This window comes from Capricornis sumatraensis, chromosome 8 (genome assembly GCF_032405125.1).
Source record: "Capricornis sumatraensis isolate serow.1 chromosome 8, serow.2, whole genome shotgun sequence".
NCBI classification, from domain to species: domain Eukaryota; kingdom Metazoa; phylum Chordata; class Mammalia; order Artiodactyla; family Bovidae; genus Capricornis; species Capricornis sumatraensis.
The window spans coordinates 89,781,161-89,804,321 of NC_091076.1; the positions used below are offsets into that span (position 1 = coordinate 89,781,161).

General features: G+C 51.6%; 1 protein-coding gene across 1 annotated transcript in view; it reads right to left on the reverse strand.

Moving 5' to 3' along the window:
* The window catches only part of PLXDC1 (plexin domain containing 1), a 61,697-nt gene that overhangs the window by 13,418 nt on the left and 25,118 nt on the right, over window positions 1-23,161 (reverse strand). The window contains exons 3-9 of the mRNA XM_068978578.1: window positions 17,900-18,043; window positions 17,540-17,609; window positions 16,811-16,933; window positions 16,065-16,183; window positions 14,979-15,078; window positions 5,849-5,944; window positions 2,301-2,382 (exon numbers count right to left, since the gene is read on the reverse strand). Coding sequence (XP_068834679.1) covers window positions 2,301-2,382; window positions 5,849-5,944; window positions 14,979-15,078; window positions 16,065-16,183; window positions 16,811-16,933; window positions 17,540-17,609; window positions 17,900-18,043 — 734 coding nt within the window. The remainder of the gene's footprint in view (window positions 1-2,300; window positions 2,383-5,848; window positions 5,945-14,978; window positions 15,079-16,064; window positions 16,184-16,810; window positions 16,934-17,539; window positions 17,610-17,899; window positions 18,044-23,161) is intronic.

Consider the following 23,161-nt stretch of genomic DNA (forward strand, 5'->3'; position numbering starts at 1 on the left):
AGACTAGGGGCACCGTTGGGGGCTGGGAACTGAAGTTTCCTTTAGGCCAAACTAACTGGATCTTTCAAGGACTGAGCCTTGGATATAGGTCCAAAAGCACCCCATTCCAAGCCCGGGGCCAACCAACCCAGACGCAAAGGAGAAAGGCATGAGAAACGGCCATTGTTTGAGCGTCTGCTGAATGCCAGGTGTTGCCCCAGTCACATGCTGCCCTTGCGCTATCTCACAGGACCTTTGCAATGACACTGTAAGGCAAGGGTTATGACGCTCATTTTCTGAGCCAAATCCTGGAGTCTGGGTCACCCGTAGACTCCAAGGTGGGCCGTTAGGGGACAATGTGGGACAAAAGGAAAACACCTGCATGATAAGTGAAATCATCTGAGTCAGATCCGGCCCCCACGCAGGGAAGGAAGGCTCTGCAAGGCTGCAGAGGGCAAAGCAGGTGGAGGCAAAGCCAAGAACCATGAGGCGGTTTCAAGCAGCAGTTGGTGGGAGAGACCACGGTGGCCGACTGCCCTGCAGCAGCCCTGATCTCTGGCTTTTTAGAAATCTGGAGTCAGCTCTCAGCTGAGGCTCCAGAGATCTGTCAGGAAGGAACGGGCTTGGCTCGGGTGAGCCCAGGCCCACGTACATCTGGGGACAGGATCCCTGATGGAGCTTTTCTGTCCTCTAGTTGACATAATCCAGCAAAGACAATGTCTGCAGCCAAGGCCCTGCCCTCCCCCTGACCAACTCTCATTAAACTGTCATGGTTTTCTGGGTATGGGCATATGCATTAAGTGGGGGTGTAGCAAGCTAGGGTTTTGCTTTCATCTGACCCATTCTGCAGTCCTCATGGCTCAGCTGTTGTTGGACGATGCTGAGTCACATGGTGGCAGCCGGCCGCAGCATTCCAGGGCTCATCTGAGGTCATCTGGATTACCGCCTCACACTCACACGGGGCTCTCACACTTGAAAGTGCACAAGATGGATCACACCGCAAGTCTCCATGCCAGGAAGACGCAATCTCGGGTCTCCCCCGTGTACTCTCTCTGAGGCTCTGTGCATTTCATGTGAAGGACTCTGAACACTTTGCAAAAATTCTGTTTGGTATTTGAGGAGTTAAAATAACCGGCATGTTCCTTACCCACATCTCCCTGAATCACATAACCCCAGCCCATTTTACAGGGAAAATAAACTGAGGGCGCAAGAGAGTGAATAAGAGCACAGCTGGTGGGAAGAACAGCTGGGAGGCCCGATGAGGGCCCCTTTCTCCTCCTGGCCCTGAGCTGTGTCTTGTCTGCTAGGCAGGCCGCCTGTAAAGGCAGTGGCTTTTATTTCTGCACCAGGACATTGGAAAGGAGCAAAGGAAATACTGACAGTTACAGGACAGCTGCACGGAACTCAAAGCCTCTGTAATTTGCAATTTTCAAGATTCCAAGGTTCTTGGAGTTCATAGGTCTTCCCAATCTCATGGGAGCTCTAGTCCCCCAAGAAAGTCTTCCCCTCCACAATTCCCCCTCCCCCCACCATTTATTTATCCTGGACAGGAGAACAGGGATCAAATTTTGAGTCTAATCTGTGAGGAAATGATTTCAGAACAAGGAGTAGAAGATGAGTAGGATTTAAGAACTTTATCCCTGAAACTGAATCTCATCCAGAATTTTCCCTGCTTCCAAAACCAAACAAACACAGCTTTGTAACTTGCCCCAGCTTTCCACAGATGCCTGCAATGTCCACACCCTTGGATTTCAGGGAACCCTGTTGTAGCCTGAGAACAGTCTTGAGGTGCGGTTTCGGGATCGTGGGGGTCTCGCCCAATGACGGTGTGTCTTAGGTTCACCCCTGAGCTGGCAGGTCTCATGCTTGCTTACAGATGAGACAATGAGGGAAAATGTAGGCTCCCTGGCTTCTTTCTGAAAGACCCTGATGCGGGGGGCCAGGGGTGGGCCCCAGGAATCTGCACATTTAGCTCGAGCCCTAGCTGATTCTGGGATGCTCACAGCTATGGACCGCTCTTGGAAAAGGCCTGCCAGAGAATGAACCAACCGTCCTGGTTGTGAGGAGAGAGCTGCAGTAGCTGGAATCTCTGCATGGTCTTCCAAAGCCTAGAGTCACTGCAGGGTGACAGTCACCTTGATGGGTCACAAGCCTCAGGGAGACACTCACTGCTGTAATATTCTTGTCCTAAGCATCAGAGTAGCACTGGCCAAAGTTACCTTCATGTTGGCCATGAGACCTGAGGCAGGGAGCAGGGTGGTGCCACCCTCTGCCCCCGCACAGTCTGCCTGTGGGAACCAGAGGGTGAGCCTGCTACAAACCTCTGCAGGACGTGGCACCAGCTGCAATTGAAGGTCAGGTCTGAGGACATGCAGGCATCGCAGCTCCGATGCTGTAGGCAGGCTGCAAAGAAGAAGAAGGCAGCAGTCACTCAGCACCAATCCCGCCACAGACCTCCAGAAGTGCGACTTCCCTGAATGCTGGGTGCTTACAGAACTCCGGAGGCTCTGACCAGCAGGGACCCTAGACGTTTATAAGGCCACCCTCACTTGAGTCCTTCCCTGGTGGCTCAGATGGTAAAGGAACTGCCTGCAATACAGGAGACCCAGATTTGATTCCTGGGTCGGGAGGATCCCCTGGTGAAGGGAATGGCAACACACTCCAGTATTCTTGCCTGGAGAAGTCCATGGACAGAGGAGCTTGGTGGGGTATAGTCCATGGGGTTGCAAAGAGTCGGACACGACTGAGCAACTAGCGCATTACATTGGGGTTTCCAGTGGTGAGAAGGGCTAGGAGAAAAGTGGAGCAGGACAAGCGGGGGATGTGTTTTACTCAGGGAGGCTGGAGAAGGCCTTTGAGGAGCTGCAGAGGAGGGAAGCCAGCAGGCAACTCTCCTGGGGGGGAAGTCCAAGCAGAGGGACCCCCCTGGGCAGAGGCCCAGGAGGAGTAGGTTCCAGGGTGCTCCCAACAGCAGGCAGCACTCTGCAGGGTGGAGAGGTGGAAGGTGGTGGGAATGAGGAGGAATGGCAGCTGGGGCCTCGCTGGGCAAGGCAGGGCTGGAAAGCAGGGAAGTTAGCGCAAGTGGTGACTGGAGGGTGTGTGGATCCCTTCCATCATCAGCCAGCCAGAAAAGCAGAGAGGGCCAGGGGAGCAGGAAGAATGGGAGCTGGATTTTAAGAGTTGTTCACTTGCTCAAATGCTGCCCACTTAAATGACCTCGGAGTGGCAAGCAGCTGCCACAAAATCCATCCATTTTACTATAAGGACAAATAGGCACTGACCCAGAAGAACTGTATGCAGTCTGAGGACTCATCTGATGAGCAGCTGAACAGAACACGTTGGTAACAGCAAGAAGTGACCGCTAACCACAGGAAAATGACCACTTATTCAAAAGGAATTTCTTCACTCTGTGGGTTTTCATGGGCCTGGACCACAATCCATTAATTAGGGAACCAGTTTGCATTCTGTGGACCCCCAGCAAGGCAGCATCTGGGAACCGGCCCTCTGAGGGGAAGAAAAGCTGCTTCGGGCACAGCGTGGTCACCTTTGGTTGCCTTGTGGGAGGGACTGGCTGCAGGGGGCACTGTGTGCTTTCCAGGGCTTGGCAGGCTTTGGAAGGGTGGAAGGAACTCCGCAGGCAGAGAATAAGCAGGGACTGGCCTGACCCCAGAATGACAGCGCTCTGGCTATTTTCTTCTCTGGTGCACCCCGAGGGTCTACGGCAGTGCCCAGCATGTGGTAGGCAGTTAACAAAAGTTTATGGGATTGATACAGAGTTGCTCTCATTCCCATTTTACAGAGGAGGAACCTGAGGCTTGGAAGAGTCACAGAGCTAAGAGAGGCAGATCTGGGTTTGAACCAAGGTCTGTCTAAGCCAAGAACCTGAGCTCCTAGCCTTGAGGTCCTCCGGGAGACCCCCTTCCCCAGCTTCCACCTTCATGCCAGGCCACCTTTTCAGGAGTCTCTTCTAGAAGAAGGACCAGCCATGGCATATGATGGCTTGAAGAGCCACATCTCTGGAAGAATTTTGGCTAAGTCCCCCTGACCCCCAAAGGTAAGGGAGAAAACCTGGGGCTGTGGGGTGCAGAGTTTTCTGAGAACAAGGCAAACCAGCTTCCAGGAGTTTAAGTCACAGTTTCGGTAGCAGTTCCCTCCTGGACTTGGGAGCCCGTGACCTGGTCATTCCCAAGTGACTCTGGAGGCCCCTTAAATGGCTCCAGTCAAACTGAGAAAAATGCCTAGGAGCCTCATGAGACATTAAAAAAACACACTGACCTTTACTTTCATCTGCATTTCAGATGTCCTGTGTGCTATTAAATGCTCACAAAATTCACTGGAGGGGTGGAAAGAGGCTTAAATGTACAGACGTGTCCCAGAAACTGCATTCCCAGGTTGTTTCACTTCTTCTGCCTGGGTGGTTAGCCCTGCCCTTGGATGTCCTTGCTCCCAAATGTAGTTTAGTCATTCCTGGCACTCGAGGTTTGCTCTCACCAGTCCTGGAGGAAGCTCTGCCCACAGGGAGGGCGACTGGGATGGGGGTGAGCCTGGGACCCCTGGGGTCCCAGCCCTGTCCCTAGGCATCAGGGGAGGACACCTGCTGGGATATGGCCTAGCATTTGAGAAGACCCTTCCTCCTCCTCTTCTTTCTTCACCCCCTGCTCCCAGAACCTCCAAGCAAAAGGAAGAGGAGAAAGAGAGGCAAGAACAGCCCCAGAAGGCAGGGAGAAAGCCATGGCTCCAGAGGGAAGCTGGGAGGTATCATGAAACAGGAGAGGAAATTAAAACTGTCTTTAGAAATATAAGCATGGGGGCAGGCAGCAAGTTCTCTCGTGGTCCAGTGGTTAAGACTCCATGCTGCCAATGCAGGGGACCTGGGTTCAATCCCTGGTCAGGGAACTAGATCTCACATGCCACAACTAAACACATGTGCCATAACTACTGAAGCTCATGAGGCAGATAAAAGACCTGGTGCAGTTTATATAAATATATATATATATATATGAACAGGAGCACTGTCCTTCCCTCTCTCTCCCCATCTGCCCGGACTGGATCTTTCAGGCTCCGCAGCAGCAGTGGGAGGCCTCCACCATGGCGTGCCTTCAACAGCAGGTGAGCAAGGTGCAAAAGAGTGACAGGACCCAGCCCCCTGGATCCTGGAGGGCTGCTGGCTAAATCCCGACACTGCCTTCTGCCTGTAGATGCCAGCATCACGCCTCCTCTGAAGAAAATGCAGTGATAAACTTACGGTTCCTTTCAGTTCCTGTATTATCTTTTCTACGAGCTCAATCCAAGTTATCAGAGGTATCTCTTTCCTGGGTTACAATTACATGTTAATAACAGCGCCTGCGTGCTAAGTCGCTTCAGTCGTATCCAACCCCTTGAGACCTCATGGACTGTAGCCCACCAGGCTCCTCTGTCCATGGGATTCTTCAGGGAAGAATACTAGAATGAGTTGCCATGCCCTCCTCCAGGGGATCTTGCAGACCCAGGGATCAATCCTGTGTCTCCTGCAGCTCCTGCACTGCACGCTGACTCTACCTCTGAGCCACCGGGGAAGCCCGTTAATACCAGCAGCTGTCATGTATTAAGCACAAGCCATGCCCTGGGCCTGGGATGTGCCAGTGAGTGTCTGGACTTTCATTTGCATCCTCAACTCTACCTAGTGCAGTTCTCATCCATAGCATAGCCCTGGGAAGGAGGCAGTGTGCGGCCCATGTTACAGATGAGAAATGGAGGCCCAGAGAAGTCAGGTGGCCGTATCTAGACAGGGGACCCTAGTGAGCCTGGGATGGAACTCAGTCTGACTTCAGCGCTCTTGCCAGAATGGCGGCATGCCTCTCTTCCATCAGTGGGGACAAGCCCTACTTACTTGGCAATGGGGTGAACTCCACGGCAGATGTGCTGGTGACCTTGCTGGGGTCCAGCTCCACACGGTGGTATTCGAAGATGGTCCTTCTCCGAGATTCTGAAACACACAGAGCCTGTCATCGGGAGCATTTCATAGGCTTTGGGACCTGGAGCCTGACAGGGGGGCAGGAGATTGTAGTGAGAGAAACCTCTGAGGGCAGGAAGTAAAACCATCATCCCGGGATGATGCTGTTGAAACTCTGGATAGACAGGAGGATGGGAGTTGACTTTGAGCGGCGAGCTCTGTGTCATAAGCAGGCTGAAAATGCAGCGGCCCAGCTGCTGCAGGGGCCAGAACACAGGAGTCCACCCTCTGCGCCTTCACAGCTGCTGTTCCCTTGACCCATCACACTCTTCCACCCTTTCGCTTGTTGTCTAGCTCACTCTCTCAGACCTAGCTCAGGGCCACTTCCTCTGAGCAGCCCCCCTTGACCAGCTCCCTCCCTTTGCTCCAGGCCCTCCTCCCACTGCACTCCTTGCAGTATGTGGTCATGATGGTCAATTTGGAGGGTGGGGACCACTCAGCTGTGATCTCTGGTCCTGAACCTGACCCACAGTGAGTGCTCTGCAAATGTCTGCAGATGGACCGGCTGACCTCGGAGATCCTCTCCCCTCCTCGATGGTTCAAGGGCCAGAGTCAGGGTGACATCCTGCCTCAGTCCCTGCAGAAACTTCCTAGGGGACCTCAGAGTTGAAAGACCTGAATTCTGAGTCAAGTTTTTCTCCTGACAAGTTGGATACCCTTAGGGCCTCAGTTTCTTGTCTGTGAAGTGGAAAAACATTACTGCCCCAACACCCTTGCGAGGAAAAAGCTGGAATTGTAGATAGAAAGACTTTTCCTAAAATGGCAGTCTGAGATGCTCTGATATTTCCCCCATGCCCACCCAAGAACCATGACTTGTGGTTGGTTTCCTTCAGCTCCAAAACACAGGCTGCAAGCAGCTGAGTTTCATAAATGAGTTTTCCCATGAGGGGAAAGGGCCACTTAGTATTTGGCCTACCCAGCACCCCTTCTTCCTTCTGGAAACAGAAGGAACTGCCCCCAGCCCCTTCCTACATGTGGTCTGTACTGTATCTTCTTTCACGACTCTGCCTCCCTGGCCAACAGTGATTGGTCCAGGGTTGGGCATCTGATGAAGTTGGACCAATCAGAGACCTTCCCTGGGACTTTTTAATTGTAACCACGCAGCCGTTTGCTCTCTAGTAATAATGCTGAGAAGATGCAAGCTCAGTGTCCATGAATGGCCACAGTTCCAGTCTCACGGGGAAAGCTGGAGGATGAAGCCACCTTGTGGAAAGAAGCATAGAGTACTAGCGGCATCCCAGGCCCTGGAGTCCCCGGACCTGCCCTGGTCTATCTTCCCGGTGTTGGCTCTTCCTTTGGTTCTTTGGGCTACTTCAGTATTCCCAATGCACCCCTTTTCAGCTGAACTAGTTTCAGCTGGCTTTTTTATCACTAGAAGCCCAGAATAGGTGAGGATATAAGTTTCCTTCCAGCTGAAGTTGATTTTAAGGCGTTTCCTAAGGTGGCAGAACTCAGTAGCTGCTGCTGCTGCTGCTGCTGCTGCTGCTGCTGCTGCTGCTGCTGCTGCTGCTGCTGCTAAGTCGCTTCAGTTGTGTCTGACTCTGTGCGACCCCATAGACGGCAGCCCACCAGGCTCCCCTGTCCCTGGGATTCTCCAGGCAAGAACACTGGAGTGAACTCAGTAGGGGAATCCATAAAAAGGAGGGTGTCCTGTGCAACCGCTGGGCACCCCGACCTGAATGAAGAATCTAGGGCAGCATACACTGCTCAAAAGAACATTTCAGTTATGTTTCTATCATCTATTTATCCTCAATCTATAGCTTGGCTCAAACGGTAAAGAATCTACTTGCAGTGCAGGAGACCCTGGGTTTGATCCCTGGGTCGGGAAGATCCCCTGGAGAAGAGAATGGCAAACCATGTCTGGAGAATTCCATGGACAGAGATGCCTGGTGGGCTACAGTCCATGGGGTCACAAAGAGTCGGGCACGACTGAGCAACTAACACCTTCTGCTTAAGCCAGGATTGAACCCCAGGTGATAACCCCAAAGCATGCTCTTTCCACTGTGCTCTCTGCTCTGTGGCAGAGCCTGGGGACACCTCTGTCCCTGAAACGTCTGCAACCACAGAATGTCCTTGAGACGTTCTGTGCAACACAAAGGAAACTGCTCTGGCGCAGATGGCCACAAAGCTCCCCTGGAACTAAAGAGGATTCTGCAGCCCCATTTCAAAGGTCTGCACTTGAAATGTGAGTACCACCCACTCACATGTGCACATGTGAGCGCCTGCGCACACACACACACATACACACACACACAGAGTCATATGTGTGTGTGTGAGTGCCTGCACGTGCACACACACACACGAGATTCTTTTGATATAAGAAAGGCCCCTTGCCAAACAGGGGTGGATCTGAAAGAGATTGAGGTAAGAGGTTATCTGCTCAGAAGAGTCTCCAATTTTCAATTCACCCAACAGCCCACAGGTGCAATAGGGCCCTCCCTGTGTGACACCAACTTCTCTGCAAAGGTGGCCTGGACTTGACTGAGCCTGGGCCATGTGAGACCTTAGGTGGAGGATAGGGAACTTCCAGGCATCCTTCCGCAGCTCCATCCCACCCGCCACCCCCAGGGGCCAGCTCTACTAAAAAATCACCCCCTTCAACACCCAAATGGAATAGGATAAAAGTAAATGTGAAACCAGGTCTTCCAAGATGCCTGAGGCCCTGGAGTCTAGACTCTGTGTAAACATTTATTCCTTAATCTGCCTCTTCTATCAAGGTTCAACTCAAACGACAGGTCCTCCTTGAAGACATCCCCCAAGCAGGGATGCAGTTAGTGGCCCCTCCTCTGAGCGCCACAGCCCCCTGTGACCCATCCTGCATCACCTGCTTTACAAACATTTACTCTGCTGGCCACCCACCCCCTGAGACCGTGAGCTCCCCAAGGGCAGAGCCTGCAAGTTATACCTCTCTGTCCCCCAGCCCCTCGCCCCAGGCCTGGCACACAACAGGGTCTTGAGAAAGGACTGTGAATGAATGAATGGCTTACAAATAGTCAGGAAAACCCTAGCAGTTTATCATAACTTCAGCGCGCAGCACAAAGGAAGAACACCTTTCCTCCCCAGCCCACCACAGATTGTGCCCTTTCTCAAGAGGGCTGCCCCCAAAGCTGCTCAGTCGTGTCCGACTCTTTGTGACCCCATGGGCTATACAGTCCATAGAATTCTCCAGGCCAGAATATTGGAGTGGGTAGCCTATCCCTTCTCCAGCGGATTTTCCCGACCCAGGAAACAAACCTCAGTTAGAAGGAAGGTGAAATAGAATAAAGGGGTCAGTGTTGAGGCATGAAGAGAGATGCATGAACTTGTCAAGAGAGTCGATTTTAGGGATCGAGAGGAGCAAGCAGCAGCTGGGGAAGCCAGGGCTCCCAGTAAACCCTACCCCAGAATCTAGGGATGGGTCTCCGACCAGCCAGCTGGGGAGTGGGGATGTGCCTCAAGTGAGGGTTCAGCCAGAGATAATGGGATATATCCTCCAAAACCCAGCACAGCCCCACCAGCAGGGAAGGGGAGATGGGTGTGGTAAGAAGGGGGAGGAGGGTGGGTGGACGGAAACATATCTCTGACTAAAAATATTTGCTCACTTCAGCGGCCAACTTGTACTTGTTTAAGTGTCTGATTTGGTAAGACTTTTATTTCTCAATAAACAGAACCCTTAGTATCCCAGTCTGTGTTACTTGCATTTGGATTATCTTGCCAACATCTGGGGCTCGCCCAAAGATGATGACGTCCGTCTTCATGACCAACAGATCCCTCCTGGAACCGAGATGGTGGCCGCCCCAGAGCCACATTCCTGGCAGTTTGAGACGTTCTGTGTTATCTCTGCTTCCACTCATCAAACATTCAGAAATGCTAAGATCCAGACCCAGAGAGCCCTGCCATGCAATCAAGAGATGTCCATGGCTCAAAGGAGAGCTTGGCATGTCCTGTTTTGTTTCCACACCAGACACCAGTGGGAGAGGGTTGGTTTGGTCAGAAGAAATTGGACTGACAGATCCAGCCACAAACTTCCCTCCGAGATGGTGGCTACCGTACAAAAAAATTGAAGATGGGGGATCAGGAGGAATTTTTCACTTACTCATTCACATCTTCGTCTGCTCATTCAGTTATTCATTTAATAATCGTGACTCGAGCCCTAGCAGGGGACCCCAGAGATCAATTCAATGAGAATCCTATACCCCAAGGAGCTTGCAGCCCAGCGAGGGAGGCCCCTCAGCACAGATGCAAAGTAGAAAAGGGACCGAGGGAGGAGAGGAGACAAGGAAAGGAAACGCTCAGGGAGCAGAGTAGGAGGAAAAACAGAAAATACAAGTAAAAATCAGGGGCAGGGGGGCGGGGTTGGGGGAGGGCACCAGGATGGATAAAAAGCCACAGCAAAGAGCACCATGGAGGATCCCTATCAGGAGCAGGGAGATGACAAAATGGGCACAGTGACGACACCCCCTCCCATGCCCTTACTTGGCTGCCCCTTCTCACTCCTCTGCTGCCAGTTCCCGGGCCTCCTCTTCCCCACCCAGCACCAAGGTACAGCACGGGCCTCTGCCGCATTTCTCAAGTTTGCCTTTGCAACGAAAGGAAGGTTCTGGAACAGGAGAAGGTTCCAGTGCTTGGGCCATCCAAGGCTATTCTGGGGCCAGCCAAGTGGCAGGTTGCCATTTGGAGCTTTTAATAAGGAAATCCTCATTAATCGATTCCATTAATTCAGAATCTATCAGTTTTGATATTGGAGACCCTAAAGTTGCTTTTATACTGTCCATGAAAGACAGGGTTTCTTAAATGAATACAGGAAATTATATTGACTTCTGGGCCCCCCTCCAGTCAAATAAAGAGTGTATCAACTACTCTGTATGTTTTGCCTGCTTCTGCAAACAGACGCTACCAATCTGAATCTTTTCTCTGCAACAAAGCACACTCTGCAGACTCTGCTCCAAAGCTTGCAGAGTGGTTTCTGCAAGGAAGTGATGGTAAGAGAAACTCTGCCTGTTTTCCTCACTCAATCCCAGGAATGAGACTGTGCAGAATTCCCTCCACCTTCAGACAGGGGTGGGAGGAAAGTGTTGGGAGCCTGGGGGAAGGAAAGAGTCCCCCAGACATGGTTCAGCGGCTGGGGGATTCTTGAATAGTGAGGAGTAAATGCCACTCCTCACAGCACCCTAGGCAGGGAGGAGGCAAGCTTGGGTGCCAGGGCGGGGACATCACCTATTCTATAGGACAGGTGGGTTGGGACAACAGGAATATCCACAGTGACTATCACAGTGACACTGTCTGTGGACTAAAGGCCTCTCCCTGAACTTCCATCATGGTGTTTTGAAATATGTTGTTATTGGGTTGGCCAAAAAGTTCATTTTCCATAACATCTTATGGAAAAACCCAAATGAACTTCTTGGCCAACCCAATATTTGCATCTCAACCAAATTCAAATGAATTCCCTATTTGCTGGGTTGACTATCAGACCCAGAGGAATCTGATCTCTCAGCCACATAAAAGCCATCACTCTGAAAAGCAGGAGTTGTAGCCTATTTTCAAATCCACTGAAGGCCATGGATACAGCCCTAGAAAAACGCGTACACGTGATTTACTTCACCCACACCTCAGTGTTCCTCTCAAGTCCACACGTGATCCCCAAGCTGAAAAGTCTCTGACAGAAAGTCCATGGGATTTTCCAGGCAAGAGTGCTGGAGTGGATTGCCATTTCCTTCTCCAGGTTATCAGAGCACTCACCCCTAAACTCAGATGCCAGGCTCTGTTCTCACCTAGCATCACCAGAGGGCAGGGCACACGGTCTCTACCACACCCAGCCTCTTCAGCACCCGTTCTGGGGCTCATTTTTGGAGCACCTGCTCTGCTGTAGGCACTGGGCTAAGTGCTGGAGCCCCGAGGAGCTCACAGCTAGCTGGGGAGAAGACGAATGAGGCAGGATGGTGTCATGAGTTCTATATTAAAGCTCTTAACAAAGTACCCAGAGGATGGAGGAGGAACGGGAATTCTGCTGCATGGAGGAAGCTGGACCAATGAATAAGTAGGATTGTGCCAAGCAGTAAAAGGACCAGGGCAGGGGGTGGCATTTTACATGAGGAACTGCATCGGAAAGATGGAGATTCCCCCTTGGCATGTTTGGGGAACACAGGGCATGCAGACCAGTGCTGACTGGACGGAGTGGTGGGTGACAGGAGGGTTCAGAGACCAGCCCACAAAGGTAGGCCTGTGCCCATAATACATGTGAGAAATATAATGAACACTATGTGTGTTATCCATGAAAGTTATTAAGAGAATAAATCCTAAGAGTTTTCATCACAAGGAAAAAAATCTTTTTTTTTTTTTTTTTGCTTTAATTTTGCATCTTCCTGAGATGGGAGATGCTGACTAAACTTATTATAATCATTTCATGATGTATGTAAGTCAGATCCTTACGCTATAACACCTGAAAGTTACACAGTGCTATATGGCTTCTCTTGTGGCTCAGAGGGTAAAGACTCCACCCGCAATGCCGGAGACCTGGGTTCAATCCCTTGGTTGGGAAGATCCCCTAGAGGAGGGCATGGCAACCCACTCCAATATTCTTGCCTGGAAAATCCCCATGGACAGAGGAGCCTGGAGGGTTCCAGTCCATGGGGTCGCAAAGAGTAGGACACGACTCAATAACGCTGAAAGAAACACAAAACAGTAGGCTATGCCCAGCTGGGTAGGCCCCAAGTGCCACACTAAGAACTCTGAATTGATGCTGGCCCACAAGGAGCCAGAGAGTGACAAGAGCAGCTCTGTCTGGCAGTGACAAGGAGCAGGGGGACAGGGGACAGGGGGCAGGAGCCTGGAGGCCGGGAGCTGCTGGGCAGTGTCTTGAGTCAGATGTGGGTTTCCCTTGGCTGGTAGACTCAGCGCCTCATGAACCACAGCTGGAGTCACCTGATCTAGCCCACAACAGCCCTTTTATCTCCTCCAGTTCTCACGGAACAGGCGCGGCCGCCCTCCTGTTATTTCAGGTGGGTTCTGCTTCCTCCCTCACTCCTCATTACCACCTCCCCACATCGCCCTGGCTTGCTCTAAAACAGCCTTTCATTCTAGAACCACAGAGAAGCCTCAGAGGCAGACACTCTAGGGGGATCTGACTTCCTCTAACTCACCCTCATTCTGCAGCTGGATCCAACACACATTTCCTGCCACTGGGCACGGGGCCTGTGAGGGAGGCACAGACCCCACCCCCGAGGTGCGTCAAACAGGGTGGTGGTGAGGGGCAGGGAGGCATGGATACCCAGAGCAGTCCTTCCTGTAAAGCAGCCTGGGTGTGTGCACACGGTGCTGTGGGTGTTTGGGGAACTGAGGAGGGAAGGATTCCCCGCTCTGGATGGAGTGGGAGTTGGTCGGATTTAGAAAGCCCCAATAGTGGACACTAGGGTTTAAAATACAGAAGATTTGGGTTTCAGTTCTAACCCTCAGAGCTGTGTAAAAGCAAGTCACGCCACCTCTCTGAGCCTCCTTGACTTCATTTAGAAAGAGACAAACGCACAGACTTCATTACAGTGCTGCAGGATAACCCAATAAGATAACTATAAGCTCAGTATCTAGGGATGCGGTTGTAATCAGTGTGCCCCTAAATGACCCCAGTGATCCCTGCCTCCTGGGATTCACACCCTGTTTAATCCCATCTTGAGTGTGGGCTGGACCTAGGAATGTCCTTCCAACCAGCAGAAAGTGGCAAAAGTGATGAGGTTATGAGAAGGCCCTGGCTTCCCTCTCGCTTGCTCACCCTCTACTGCTGTCTTCCTTGCCTGCTCTGATGGAAGCCAGCTGCCACATTATGAACTGTCCTATGGAGACGTTCAGGAGCCAGAACCGAAGGGGGAACTGAATTTTGTCACAACCACGTGAAAGCTCTTAGATGTCCCCCCAATAGTCACTGAGGCAAGCCTGGCAACCACCTTGAGAGCAGCCTGTGAAAGAGTCTAGACCAGAGGACCCAGTTAAGTCATGCTTTGTTTCCAGATCCATAGAAACTCTGAGATAATGTTTTAAGCCTCTAAGTTTTGGCACAATTTGTTATGCAGCAGTAGCTAACTAATACAATCAGGGTGATACTGAAACTCGTAACTAGCTCGGTGTAGGTTTTAACTAACTAATTAGAGTAGTCGACTGGTGCAACAGAGCAGGGTCTGAGCCACTCACTAGAGTGCTGGGAGTTTGGGGGTAGGAGAAGGGACAGTGGAGGGACAGGTCAAGTGATGGGAATTAACCTTATGGAAATACTCAGACAAGAGCATAAAAGTACATATTTGTAAGAATATTCACTGCAGTATTATTTGTTGTAATGAAAGATTGAAACAACTGAAAAGTCTGGGCCCAGGGGACTGGTTCAATTAAGGTACATCCATGCAAGGGGTGAAGCGACTTAGCAGCAGCAGCAGCATGCAAGGGGTATACAGTCATTAAAAAGAGTGATCCAGAAAGATGGGCAGGATATACTTTATTCAGGAGCAGAACAGAGGACATCTTATGCCATTGTTCATGTTAAATACACTTATGTATACTTATCTGAAGGCTTGTAGCTATAGAAATACCCTGGTGGCCCTGGTTGCCTCCAGGAAGGGGAATTGGGAAGGAGGATCAGGGACAGGAGAGAAATCTAATTTTCCTGTCTCCTGAAGCCCACTGTGATGCTCCTTCTATCATCTGGGTTTGGGAGGCAATTACGGTTGTGTTCTGGGAGGGCTAATAAACCCTAATTTGGTGTCTTTGGAGATTTTTCTAAGTGGAGAGTGTGCTGAGTGGAAGGGCCCTGGCTCCGCACCCGCCTCCACCACCAGAGCGGTGCCTCCCACTGGAGATTTTCTTGGAAAAATGGTTCCTCAGCTCAAATGAAGAGAAGTTGGAACTCACTCTGTCCCTTTTCTTCCACACTTAACTCTCCCCACTCCCCCAACCACTTCCTGCCACTGCCCCCTCCCCCTCCAGTCTGGCTCAATCGGAGCTGAGTTCAGCCCCGTCCAGTGATCTCTGTGGGTCCCTGGGGTCTCACCTGGTACATCTGGGGATGGATTGAGAATCATGAAGGCATCTGACAGGCCTGCTTTGACAGGGTGCTGGGACGAGCTGATTTCCAGGACGGGTATAGGGATCTGCAGACGGGGAAGAAGAGGCTCCGTCTACCCCTCAAACATTCTTGGACCCGCTCTCCTTGGAGCTTCAGACCCATCTGCCTGGTGGGCATTGGCTCCTGGAGGGCTCAGACATCTCAAACCCATCCAAATTCCAAGTCTTCCCCTCATCATCTCCAAACACGTTTCCTTTTTCTTTTCTTTCTCTTTGTGAATGGCACCTCCATGGAGGAGTCACCCTCAGCCTCTCCCAGCTTCCTTTCATTTCCCTCCTCCTCTGTCAAACACATCTCCAATCCTGTTAACTGGCCTGCTAACAGGCTCCCAAATCTATCCAGTTCTCTCCATCACCCCCACCCCACCCCAAGCTGGCCCATTCTGCATCATCTCCCAGCATTCCCTCTGAGTCCCAGCCCTCTGCTCTCCACTTTGAAGCCAGAGTGGTGTTTTTCAAGATTTTTTTTTTTTGATGTGGACCATTTTTAAGGTCTTTATTGCATTTGTTACAATATTGTTTCTGTTTTGCTTTTTCAGCTGGGAGGCATGTAGGATCTTAGCTCCCCAACCAGAGATGGAACCCACACCACCTGCACTTAACCACTGGACTGCCAGGGAAATCCCTAGGCCCCGTTCTTTCAGTGCTTTATACCAGCCAGGCTCAGTCCTGCCACAGAGCCTTTGCATATGCTTTGCTCCCTCCCAGAACACACTTCACCCTCCTCTTTGCTTCCTTAACTCCTACACGTTCTGAAGATTTCAACTCTTTTCCTCAGGAGAGCCTCCCAGGCTTCTGTTCAGGTAGAGCCCCATGAAAGACTTTCCTGGCATCACTATTTAAAAGCACTTGCCCCCCACAGTTACTATCTATCCCCCGAGCCAGATTCTCAGCTGCACGAAGATGGGCCGGCAGCCATCCTGTGAACTTCTGTATCTCTAGCACCATACCCTAAGTCTGGCGCACTACAGGACTTCAACATATTTGTTGAATGAAAGAATGGCCCACTCACCTCTTTGTAGCCAAAGACAATGCGGCCGTCTTGGTGCAGAGCCGCCTGGAAGGTGAAGCTGCCCCTGTCCTCCCGACCCTGGAGGTAGACGTGGTCCCACTGAACAACAAAGACCGTCCCTGGTGAGGAGAACAGAGACTTGGCTGGTCAGGGAGGTCGTGCGGGGAGCAGGGCCCTGCAGAAATGGTGGCCCACGTGGATGGGACACCAGCTGGTGCCTTTAGCGATGATGGGGGCAGTTTGCAAATTTGACAGGAGGCAGAAGCTGGGCAGCCCACAGTCTGCCTCCCAAGCTGGAGAGGAGCCAGGAGACCCTGCTTCGCCCTCCCCGCCGCCAACTAGGTACTGTGATTGTACCTGTATCATCTCCAACCCCAAGCACGGCCCTGTCCTTCTTGCCTATCCTGACCCCCTGAGATGAAAAGGAGGAGAAACAGTAGAAACTTCTGTTCTCCTGGGGCAGAAGGTAGGTTCCCAAGGGACAACCTGGTGAGAGTAAGAAACAATCAAGGTCTCTAATATTTATTTCACCTCTACCGAGAGCCAAATGTTTTCATGTAATTTTCTCATCAGGTAGCAGGCGTTTTGTCCCCAGGTGAGGAAAATGAACACAAAGGTAAGGTAGCTGCCGTGCTGTGTGACTGTGGGCAAGTCCCTTGCCCTCTCTGGGCCTTGGGTGCCTCTAAAGGGGCTAGACCAAGGGATCCCTGGAGCTGGATGAATTAAAGTCTGAGCTCTGATCTCACCATTGTCAAAATAAGCAACTGTGGAGTTGTCAGAGTAGCCAGGGTTGAAGTTGGCCATCAGAGGGGCCACGTACTGAGTTGCTGTGAGCATCCGATGGACCACATCACCCATGAAGATGAAGCCTGGGGTGGGAAGAAGTGTAGATGAGTCATCCGAGATGGACTTGCTTCCTCGTGCAGGAACGAGTAGTGTGGATGGAGCTGGAAGTGAGTCTTAGACCTCTGACCTCCAGCATCAGATGCTGGGCATGGGTCTGGTGTATACAGAGTAAAAGGGCCCCAGACTAGAGAAGGTTCTCTCTGCCCCTCCACCCATCTCTGTCCCTTGGAAAGTGCACAGGAATCCAAGATGGGCTCCCTCATAGCAACAGGGAGCCTGGTCCCAGGAAACAGGCTCTCAGTGCAGTCTCCTCCCTCTCATTCACAGACTCAGAAGCACAAGGGCCAAGGGACTGCCCACACTGGCCTGTGCTGACCCAGAGGGAGACACATGCACCCACATCCACACACACACACAGGCACACACACAATTGAGTCAGCAGACGTGAGGGAGGTGGTCCGAAACACTCATGACCTCTCACCTGAGAGTGCGGTCCCAAGAGAGAGCCACATGTGGGACCCACCCCAGTCCATCTATAAAACCCTGTCTCCCATGAACCTTCCCAGTTAGGTCCCAGGTTCTGGCTGAAATCTCCACACCCTCTCCCAGCCCCACAGACAAGGCCTTACCTCCAGTTGCTATGGTGATCTGCCGCAGAGGATGCCCGTAGAAAGGGAAATCAAAGGACAAGACCACTCTCTGCAGGGGACAGGAGAGAGTCAGCAGGGCCAACCTGCAGGCCAGGTGGCCGGGCAGTCACACTGCCCCATGCTTATCTGGATGGGGTGGGGGGGGGTAGGCATGTCCAGGGCAGGCCCCCAGGACCACAGGTGGGCACCCCAACTCTGGTCAAGCCCCCTAGGATCCTCTGGGAAGGCACTCTCCAGACCCCAGACCTCAGACCATAGCCATGCCCACTGACCAGGCAGAGTGGGCTGGCCCCCAACCTCCCAGCCCGGGGCAGCGCTGCCAGGGACTGGGGCACTCACCGAAGCCTGCCGGTGGGTGTTGGAGAGGATTCTGTGAACTTTCACTTGGCTCCGGTTGGCCTTGGCCACGTCCACCCACAGCTCCTGGCTGCGGGGCTCGCTGGGACCGTACAGACGGGACACATAGTAGCTGTGGTTGTCCTCCTGCGTTACCCAAGACAGAGTCCGCAGGAGGGTGAGGAGACAGCATGCTGGCAACCACCCTCTGCACCTCCTCCATCCAGACGTCTGGATAGAGAATCCACGGTCCTCCCAGACCATAGCCCAGAAGAGCTGGTTTAGGCCTGGGAGCCCCTTGCACGCCGTTGGCCCTGGAGAGCTCAGTACCTGCCCCCTAGCTATGCCCCCAACAGCTCTGCTCCAGCTAAATCCATGCCTGCTATACCTGTGCTCCACTCTGCCATCCCCAGGACAGGCCAGGGGGCTTTTCCTGGAGCCCTGAGTTCCGCTCCCCCCTACCTCACTCCCACCCCAGAGCACACCCAAGGCAGAGCTCAACTCGGGGCGTGAAGGAGCAACAGATAAGGCAGCCCCTAAGAGAGCCTTGTCTTCAGGGAGCTCCCAGACTGAGGGGGAGACACAGCCCCCTGCCCTGGGGAGCACCCAGTTTAACAGAGAAGAAAAATCTGAATCTTGGAAGCTACCCATCTAAAGACGGAGGCAGATCCTTGATCTTGGGCATTGCTAGCCTAATGGAGGAGGTGGGACCCGTGCAAACAGAGACCCTCTAGCAGAGAGATAAGACAGGGCCCATACGAGTCACTAAAGAGTTCAGAATGGGGAAAGAAACAGCAATGATGCCTTCAAGACATATGCTTAAGCTTTACTATGTGCCTGATTGGGACAAAATAAAGAACAAGCCAGAATCCAGAGGGCTGGGAGTTAATTCTGTAAAGCCTCTCCTGCAAGGGAGCATTTAGGGGCAGGATTTGAGAGAGGCTGGGAAACAATCAGCAGAAAGAGCGGAAGAGCCTGGGGAGGAGACCATGTCAAAGCCTTTCAGCCCATCTGGGAGCGTAGCCGAGGAGGAGCGGAGGCCCAGCGGGCAGGTCCATGTGGCCGCTGCCACAGCCACGGGGCTGCTGACCCGGGCAGAGCCCTGGGCGTTGCGGGTCATTAATCAGGCTGTCGGGCGGCAGCGGCTGCAGACACAGCAGAGCTAACCAGGTTCTCCCTGCCAAGCTGCCAGCTGCCCAGGCAGCCCTTGCCCGGGTCCCAGCACGAGCAGGGTGAGGGTCACCTGCTCTCTCCACCCGCCCAGAGGCAGACTCTGTTCTTCTGACAAGTGACACACTCTGGGGCCTGGGGTTGGGGCAGGGCTGGGGGAAGATGAGCAGGAGAAACACGGGGCCAGGCGGGGTGGGGGTGGGGGGTAGATTTCCTTTGGCCACTGCCTGGTTCCTCCCCTCCAGCCTCTAGACTGCCGGCCCCTCCACCCATTCCTAGCACGGACATCAAGCAAATCTAAAGAAATCGGAAACACATGAGGCCACACTCCTCTGCTCATAAGCCATCTGGGGCTCCCACTGCCCTGGAGACGAAAACCCAAACCTCAGCCTTGCACATGAGGTTCCACCAGGAGCCCGCCCCACGCTCTCTCTAGCTTCGCTTCTCGCTCTCTCTCCTTCACCTATGCATCCTTGGGCGCCCACTCACCAGACCAACTCCCCAGCAGTCTCAGGCCGCCAGTGGTCACTCAGGCCTTTGCATATGCTGATCTTCCTGCCTGGAATGACTCTGCTTTCTCCCCGGGCAGATCCCTCCTCTTCGATGCTCAGCTTAAAGATCACCTTATTGATCTTCTCCCCCGACTTGCCCAGTGAGGACCTCCACCATCCACAGTAGTCCTCAAGGGGTGACTCACGGGTACTGTTTGTGAGAGTCACCTGGGCCCATGCTTGTTGGATTTCTGGTTTTACTCATGAAACCTCCTGAGGGGGAGCCAACCTGATGCCACCAACCATGGGTGCCCATGGATATTGCCTCCCACTGCTGCCACAGTCATCCACCCTGAGGTCCTAGAAGATGCCCAGAGGAGGAAGCACTGCATCTCAGCTTGTCCACAGGCGCTGGAATATCTGTGCTCCCAGCCTCCCTCAAGAAAGCAGCCCCTTCAGCTTCTGCTTCTTCCCTCATCCCACCCCCTACCAAAGACTAGAAGTTACATTTTCCCCACTGGGTCTCCAAGTTTCCTATCCCCAGTCATTTCTGCTGGTATCCCCACCTTGACCACCAAAAAAAAGAAAAAAGCAAAAAACGACCCCCAAAATCACCTGACACCACTAAGCAAAATAGTATGGAGGTCCCTCAGAAAACTAAAACTAGAATTATCATATGATCCAACAATCCCACTCCTGAGCATATATCTAGACAAAACTATAAGTTAAAAATATACATGCACTCCTATCTTCATAGCAGCACTATTCACAATAGCCAAGGGATGAAAATAACCTGAATGTCCATGGACAGATGACTGGGTAAAGCAGACGTGGCACATATATACAATGAAAAACTACTCAGTCAGAAAAGAATGAAATGATGCCACTTGCAGCAGCATGGATACAACTGGAGATTATCATATACGTGAAGGAAGTCAGAAGGAGAAAGACAAATACCATATGACATCACTTACACGTGGAATTTAAAATAGGACACAAATGAACCGGTCTACAAAACAGAAGTAGACTCACGGACATAGAAAGCAGACTTGTGGTTGCCACAGGGGAAGGGGTGTACAGAAAGGATGGACTGGGAGTTTGAGATTAACAGGTGCAAAGTATTTCACATAGAAAGGATAAACAAGGTTCTACCGTATAGCACAGGGAACTCGATTCAGTATCCTGAGACCATAATGGAAAAGAATATAGAAAAGAATGCGTATATATATGTGTGTGTGTGTGTGTATATATACTGAATCACTTAGCTGTATAGCAGAAATTAACACAACATTGTAAATTAACTATGTATGCATGCATGCTAAGCTGCTTCAGTCGTGTCCAACTCTTTCAGACCCTATGAACTATAGCCCGCCAGACTCCTCTCTTATTCCTTTCTCCAGGGGATCTTCCTGACCCAGGAATTGAACCTGGGTATCTTGCATTGTAGGCAGAATCTTTACCATCTGAGCCACCAGGGAAACCTGGTAAATTAACTATACTTCAATTAAAAAAATAAAAAAGAAAAGAAGCTCCAGGAAAAAAAAAAAAACCTGCCAAGAAAGAAAGCCCCTTGCACACCAACTCATGCAAAGACACATGAACAAATGTGCCCACGAGAAGAGTCCGAAGGCCCCCAAGCTGCTTCCAGGAATCACGCGGTGAGTGGGTTTTGTTCCACCTCAAAGAACAACCACAGGGGGCCCTGACCAACACTCTGCACCTGAAAGTCTGCAGGACCGCAACTCTGAAGCCAGTTCAGGCTCAGCTGCGACCGCCTGCCACAGACACACCCATCGCTCAGTTCTCTCCACTGGGTCCAGCAAAGGAGTGGTTTCGTAAACAGCATCAGTGGGCCTAACGTTTTGCCTGAAGAAAGGAAACCCTAGTTTAGATGCTATTCAACCCACCATTGAGATGTCCTCTCCAACCTCCACCCCATCGCCTCAAACTCTGAGCCCCTGACACAGAGGGACAGGCAAAATCATCCTCTGCACCACGGCTCAGGATCCCTGAATCCTCAATGCCTGAGAAGGGTTTGCTGAGGTGAGGCGAGGCCTGTGCAGGGAGCCCAGAACCTTCCTTTTGCCCTTTTATAGAAGTAAGAGGGACCAGTGCCTAGCACAGTCAAGATTTTGGGAGTAAACTTGCTTCCCTAATTCCTGGGCTGTCTTTTCATGAAAAGGAGGGGAGGAGGACATGAGCAGCCAACAGAGCCAAACAGGGTCTAGGTGGCACTCTAGTCCTTTTAAAAAATATATTTATTTAATTTAATTAATTTATTTGGTTGTGTCAGGTCTTAGATGCGACATGAGGGATCTAGTTCCCTGGTCAGAGATCAAACCCTACCAGGCCCCTTGCATTGGAAGTTGGGAGTCTTAGCCACTGGACCACCAAGGAAGTCCCTCTTTGACCTGGTGAACTAACCAGGTTAGTCCTTTTGAATGCACAGAAGGTTTAATTGTGTCCCTCATAAAGCTATGTTTAACTCATAACCTCCAGTACTTTGGATATGACCATATATGGAAATGAGAGTCTTTGCAGATGTCAAGTTAAGATGAGGTTCTACTGCAGTAGGGTTGGACCTAAATCCAATGACAGGCTTGTTATATGATTGTTACAAAACAAAGGAGAGGGAGATTTAGATACAGAGACACAGACGGGACACAGGGAAGAAGTCCGTGTGACAAGACAGAGATTGGAGTGATGCAGTTTACAAAGAAACACCAAGGATTATCAGAGGCCACCAGAAACTGGGAGGAGGCAAGGAAGATCTCCCCTAACCTCCGGAGTGACTGTGACCTTGCTGACACCTTGATTCAGATTTCTGGCCAAAACTGTGAGAGAATAATTTCTATTGTTTTAAGCCACCCAGTCTGTGATACTCTGTTACGGCAGCCCTAGGAGGCTAATTCACAAGTCCACAGTTGTGTGATGCTATGCCTCAAGGGGCAGCCCTCAATGTCTCCCCCTTCTTGTCACAGTCCAGCTTGGAACATTCTGCGGCTTCCCAGCTGCACTCAGATTGAAGGCCACATTCCTTACCATGACCTCCAAGGCCCTGTGAGGCGAACTCTAGACTTCGCCTATCCGATATTCATTATCCCGCTTCTTTATTAATAGCACATTGATTTTGTAGCAAGCACCAATTTAGTCAACTAAAAAACTTCATTCCCTGGATGACTTAAGGCTTACCATGTGATGCAGGCTGGCTTATGAGATATACTGAAGGTTCTAGTAGAGCCTTCTACAAGAGGTCAAATTTGACTGCTCATCCCTCTTGCCTTTCCCCTTCTCTTTATTCCTGCCTGGAATGCAGATATGATGACTGGAGCTTCAACAGCCATCTTGTGAGCATTAAGACAAGTGAAAGGGTAGTCACTCAGTCATGTCCGACTCTTTGCAACCTCATGGACTATAGCCTGCCAGGCTCCTCTGTCCATGGGGTTCCCCAGGCAAGAATACTGCAGTGGGTAGCCATTCCCTTCTCCAAGAGATCTTCCCAATCCAGGAATCAAACCCTGGTCTCCTGCATTGGAGGCAGATTCTTTACCATCTGAGCCACCAGGGAAGCAATAAAGATAAGATAGGATAGTGGAGTGGACAG